The sequence below is a fragment of the Manihot esculenta genome, chromosome 2 (assembly GCF_001659605.2).
Source record: "Manihot esculenta cultivar AM560-2 chromosome 2, M.esculenta_v8, whole genome shotgun sequence".
NCBI lineage: Eukaryota > Viridiplantae > Streptophyta > Magnoliopsida > Malpighiales > Euphorbiaceae > Manihot > Manihot esculenta.
Window position 1 is genome coordinate 17,049,430 of NC_035162.2, and position 6,533 is coordinate 17,055,962.

The window sequence follows — 6,533 nt, forward strand, 5'->3', positions numbered from 1 at the left end:
GAAAGCTCGTCAGGGCGAAAAAAATACGCAAAAACTTGCCGGGCTTATAAAAAGTCAGGAAGACCGTCAAGGCTGTGGAAAGCCAAGAAGTTCGACAGAGTTGAAAAAATGCTTGAAAGCTTGTTAAGGCTAGAAAAATGCACAGAAAATCGTCAGGGTTGAAAAAATACATATAAGCCCGCTGTAAAAAGTCAGGAAGCTCGCAAAGGCTAGAGAACTCCCGGAAGCCCGTCGGGGCTAGTCGGGATAAGAAAATGCTCAAAAGTCGCCATGGGTGAAAAATGTGCGGAAGCTCGATAAGGCGGGAAAAGGCTAATGGGCTTCTAAGGGTTAGAAGATGCCCGGATGATTCCAAGGGCCAGAGGGAGCTCGGAAACTTATCAAGACATTACTATATCACTGGAATCAATTTTTACCAGGCAAGATCTTGGACGTGACAAGTAAAAAGAAAGTAAGAATAACTAATTTCAATTTTTTAATTTATAAAATATATCAAATTATTTTATAGCAGTTTTATATTAAATATTTTATCGGTTATACAAACCTCTGAATGTTCAAACTCTAAATTCTCTAATTTCTAATTTATATCAAAATATTTATAACAATTTTATATTAAATTTTTTTTTCACAACCTAAACCTAACCCTTAATCTCTAACTTTTCTAATTTCCCGTTTATATGAACATATTTTATTACAGACTTATATTAAATATTTTATTGATGGGATTAAGGTAATAGTTACTTTTATAAAATTTATATAATTTTTTAAAATATAAAAACTAAATTATCATAAAAATAAAAATTTAAATCACTAAATTATTATAGTCCAATAATAAATTTTAATGAAATAACTATTATGTTAACAAAATAAAATTTTAAAACTAAATTCTTTTATATATTATATCAGTATTCCATTAAGTATTTTCTTCACTATATTAATATAAATAATTCAATTTAAGTGTTTGTATTTACTTTTACTTCATACATTTGCTTATTATAATATTTAAGTTTTATAAAAATAATTTATTGAGTTGTATCAAATTGATTTATTTTAATAAAATAAGAAAAATATTTAATATTAAAGTGCTATAAAATATTTTGATATTTATTAGAAATTAAGAAAATTAAAGTTAAGAGTCTATTTATTTTTTATGATTAATAGTAAGATTTAAAATAATATATATTTTATTAATAAAATAAAAATTTAAAAATTGAATCATATGCTATTTAAAAATTATAGAAATCGAGTTTGAAAGTTTTATTAAACTTATAAGGATTACAATATAATTATAGTTTAATATTTAAAATATATAAAAGTATATTATCGTACCGCACATTAATTATGCTGGACGGGAATATAGATATAATTTAATGGATATCAAATGTGTAATAAACTTTTTTAATTTTTTTAAAATTTTTTTTAAATTTTTAAATATTACCGTCTTAGCCGATAACCATTCCTGCATTTTATAAGTATGATTTAAATTTTTTTATACTAAACTCTATGGGAATATAATTTCTTTTTTAGTCTTGAATAGGCAAAAAAAGCCCTTTTCTAACCTTTTCTTTTTCTCCTATATATACATACTTAATCTAACATTATTGTATTGGAATAAATATTTGAAATTTTAGATTCTATTCCTCTAATTCAAAAATACCTCGATTCTCCTAAAAAGTAGAAATTCATTAAAGTCCATGGGCAAAAATTTCTGATTGCCCATAATCCATGCATAAGTCCATAACTTACTTTTCATATTACTTTTCACATTCATACATCCATATATGTTTTCCTATGATTTTTTGAATAACCGAGTCTGTAAATTTAACAGTAAATATTACATTGAACTTTGAAAAAAAAAATGTAAGCAGAAGTCTCAGCTAGGGCTGAGCACTATTCGGTTTAAACCGAAATAACCGACCGAACCGAACCGAACTAAAAATTTGGTTCGGTTTTATTTTTAATTCGGTTCGGTTCGGGTTTAATTTTTTGAAAAATCGGTGATTTCGGTTCGGTTCGGTTTTAGATTCAAAAATTTCGATCAGACCGAACCGAACCGAAATCACTAAACTACGTCGGTTTTAGCTCTTCCCCGCTCTTCCCGCTCCCCGCTCCCCGCTCCCCGCCCCCGCCCCCGCCCCCGCCCCCGCCCCCGCCCCCGTCCCCTTCCCCGTCCCCGTCCCCGTCCCCCGTCCCCAGTCCCCTGTCCCCAGTCCCCAGTCCCCGTCCCCAGTCCTCGCTCCCCGCTCCCCGCCCCCGCTCCCCGCCCCCGTCCCCGTCCCCATCCCCGTCCCCAGTCCCAGGTCCCCAGTCCCCATTCCCCGTCCCCGTCCCCAGTCCCCGCTCCCCGTCCCCGTCCCCAGTCCCCGCTCCCCGTCCCCGTCCCCGTCCCCGTCCCCAGTCCCCGTCCCCGTCCCCGTCCCCGTCCCCGTCCCCAGTCCCAATATTGATTTTTTATTTATAAAAATTAAAATTAAAATATTTTAATTGGATTTTAGAATGAATGTGAAAAAAAAATTTTAAAAATCGAATCGAACCGATCGAACCGACCGAACCGAACCGAACCAAATCGGTTCGGTTCGATTCGGTTATTCCTCTTATTCGGTTCGGTTCGGTTTGTGTAAAATTCTGCAATTCGGTTTTCGGTTATTTCGGTTCGGTTCGGTTTTGAACCGAACCGACCGAATGCTCACCCCTAGTCTCAGCCCTTCCATTGAGTATAACGTTGTTATATTTGGATAAAAGGATCTTTCGACATCTTTGTTTCACCTTTTTTTAACAGATGATGATCATTTAAAATCTCATTAAAATCTTAATAATCTTTCTGTTACTTTTTTATCCAGTGCCATGCATATAAATAAGGGTGTTGATTTTACATTTACATGAGTCGTATTAGAAAAGGAACAATGGCAAGAGCTGCTTATACCCTGCTTTCTCTTGTTGCTTTCTTAGTTGTTTGCAATGCTAGACCCGCATTAATCACTGATATCCCTACTAACTACACCCATGTTTGTGAGCCTACAAGATTTGCTGTACAAGGTCTGAAAATGGCTGAGTTTGGCTATTGTGACTCTTCCCTATCATTTGACATGAGGGCTAAAGATTTAGTGGATAGAATGACTTTAGAGGAGAAGGTACAACAGTTGGGAAATTTTGCTGCCGGTGCATCTCGATTAGGATTACCAGCTTATGAATGGTGGTCTGAGGCCTTGCATGGTGTCTCTAATACCGGTCCAGGGACCTTCTTTGATGAAACTGTTCCCGGTGCAACAAGTTTCCCTACTGTTTTACTTACAACTGCATCCTTTAACCAATCTCTCTGGAAAAGAATTGGCCAGGTGCTCATAAAAAAAAAAAAGAAAAAAAAAATACTTGCGCCTTGATTTTGTATTAAGTCCTACTATATTGATTGCAGGTTGTTTCATCTGAAGCCAGAGCAATGTACAACTTAGGGAGAGCTGGATTAACATATTGGAGCCCGAATATAAATGTGGTAAGGGATCCCAGATGGGGAAGAATTCAAGAGACACCAGGGGAGGATCCATATATTGTTGGAACATATGCCTCGACTTATGTAAGAGGGCTTCAAGACATTGAAGGAACAGAAAATATCACAGATTTGAACTCTAGACCTCTCAAAGTTGCTGCTTGTTGTAAGCATTATACTGCTTATGATATCGAAGACTGGATGGGAGTTGATCGATTCCATTTTGATGCAAGGGTAAAGTTTTTTTCATTTTTAAAAAATAAGTTTTTTACTTTAATGTTTAGTAAAGTTATTTAGATTTGTTTTCTAATGTTTTTGAAGGTGACTGAGCAAGATATGTTGGAGACGTTTCAAAAGCCATTCGAAATGTGTGTTAAAGACGGTGATGCAAGCAGTGTTATGTGCTCTTTTAATCGTATTAATGGTGTCCCTGTTTGTGCTGATAAGAAACTTATGCAAGACACAATTAGAGGAGACTGGGATCTTCATGGGTATATATTTAAATTTTTTCTAAACTCTGATTACTGAAGCTTGTTTGAGCTCCATTCACTTATGGCATCATTTCTCTCTTGATAGGTACATAGTTTCAGACTGTGATTCAATTGAGGTGATGGTTGATGGCCATAAATGGCTTGGGGACACTCAAGAGGATGCTGTTTCACAAGTCCTCAAGGCAGGCAAGTGTTACAAAATGGATATTTTTCTTGCTATTTTCCCTTTTATATTTTAACCTCGTATTTTTTTATTATTTGGAAATTAATTATTTGTGTTATTCAGGATTGGATCTTGACTGTGGAGATTATTATCCCAAGTCTCTAAAGAAAGCTGTGATGCAAGGACAAGTTAGTGAAGCAGAGGTTGACAAATCATTAAAATATCTATATGTTGTCCTAATGAGGCTAGGATACTTTGATGGGAGTCGTTTCAATTCACTTGGCAAGAAGGATATTTGCACTCATGAGAATTTTGAATTAGCAGCGGAAGCAGCTAAACAAGGAATTGTTCTTCTTAAAAATGACAATGAAACTTTGCCTTTGAATTCTTCCAAATACAAGAAACTTGCTGTAATTGGACCACATGGCAATGCTACAAAAGCAATGATTGGAAATTATGCAGGTTTCCAATCATCCCATATTTAATTATTTGAATAGTAAATACTGTTTGCAATTTGTTTTTTTAAATGTTGTTCATATTCTTGGTTTGACATGCTTATGTATAGGTGTTCCTTGCCGGTATGTTTCTCCAATTGAAGGATTCTCTGCATTTGGAGAGGTCAAATACGAAATGGGATGCGGAGATGTTGCTTGCAAAAATGATAGTTTGATCTTTCCAGCAATGGAAGCTGCACGTGAAGCAGATGCCACAATTTTAGTGGTGGGCTTGGACTTGTCTGTTGAATCTGAAGGCAGGGACAGGGTGGATCTCCTCCTCCCAGGTTACCAGAATCTATTGATCAATCAAGTTTCTAAAGCCTCTAAAGGACCAGTGATCCTTGTAATTATGACAGCAGGTGGAGTTGATATCTCTTTTGCCAAGGAGAGTACAAACATACAATCCATCTTGTGGGCTGGATATCCCGGCCAAGAAGGTGGTCGAGCCATTGCTGATATTGTTTTTGGAAAACACAATCCTGGTGAGAATTTGAATCTTATGTTTTAATTGGATTTCTCTTTTTCATTTTAACTAACATTTGGATTTATATTGTTAGGCGGAAGATTACCACTCACATGGTATGAAGCCGAATATGCTAATTTGGTACCCATGACATCTATGACACTAAGGCCAATTGCTAACCCAGTTGCTAATTTGAGCTACCCTGGAAGAACATACAAATTCTTCAATGGATCAACAGTTTACCCATTTGGGTATGGTCTTAGCTACACCAACTTCAACTACAAGATAGCACCCTCAAAGACTTTAATCAAGATAAAATTGAACAAGTACCAACATTGCAGCAACTTGAATTATGAATACAATGATGATAAGCCATATTGTCCAGCTGTTTTGGTTGATGACTGTCCTTGTGAACAAGAGTTCAGAGTTGCGATTACAGTTAAAAATGTAGGTAAAATGGATGGGAGTGAAGTGGTAATAGTTTACTCAAAGCCTCCAAAGGGGATCACAGAAACTCATGCCAAACAAGTGATTGGTTTTGAAAGGGTATTCGTTCAAGCAGGAGGGGAAACCAAGACGAAGTTTAGATTTAATGTATGTAAGAGCTTAGCAATTGTGGATAAAAAAGGTTACAAGGTTTTGCCGTCTGGTTTGCACACCATTATGGTGGGAGATGCTAATGTCTCATTTTTTGTTAGTGTGCAGTATTACAAGTAGTGGGTTAGGATGATTCTCATATTAGGGATAGAACCGGCTACACTGTAATGTCTCAATTTGAATATCAATGAATTAGAATAATGAATTAATTTAAATCTTGTCTCATTCATATATTTGATTTTTCCTTTGTTCTTTCTTTCCAATAACTGTAAGATATCATTACTGGAATTGGTCAAGAGGAGTCTAATCAATTTTCAACTTCATGAAAGTGGTTATTAATTGGCAAAATCTGCAATATGGCTACTTTATGTTAATATAATTGGCAGCTTTTCGCTTTATTAATTGCTCTTTTTCAAGTTTTGGATTTGTAGTTAACTTCCAGCTAAAAAAAACCAAATTCATCAGACTTGGATCTATCAGAAACTAGTGGTGTTTGCTACTTTGCTTGCACCACAATTTCACTGGTTTATAGTTATTTTAGAGCATGCTTTTACTGTCAAGCAGATTATTGCAAGTGGGCATGAACAGATCTATTCATGGAATAAAAAGCCACTTTAAAAAGGCAGCCTCCCTTGCTTCTAATCCCAATTTCAATGGAACAAGTATTGTAACTGTGTTTCCAAACAATTGGCATGATGGATCTGTTTGCTGTTCAAATCCTTGGCAGTTCTTTAACCTTGTGCTGAAAGAGATGGATGTTTGTTCCTGGTTACTTCACGATGGGAAGTCCTCTGAAGTGGAGTCTATGCAGACAGCATCACTATGCATCCCTGTAATC

General features: G+C 35.9%; 1 protein-coding gene across 1 annotated transcript; it reads left to right on the top strand.

The window, feature by feature from the left end:
- The first annotated feature begins 3,029 nt into the window (after nt 1-3,029).
- Nucleotides 3,030-5,828, top strand: LOC122721932 (probable beta-D-xylosidase 5). The gene is made up of 7 exons (XM_043951156.1): nt 3,030-3,335; nt 3,413-3,718; nt 3,806-3,975; nt 4,061-4,161; nt 4,262-4,600; nt 4,704-5,117; nt 5,193-5,828. The coding sequence occupies exons 1-7, from the start codon at nt 3,045-3,047 to the stop codon at nt 5,813-5,815; spliced, it is 2,244 nt and encodes a 747-aa protein (XP_043807091.1). The 5' UTR covers nt 3,030-3,044; the 3' UTR covers nt 5,816-5,828.
- The last annotated feature ends 705 nt before the right edge of the window (nt 5,829-6,533 follow it).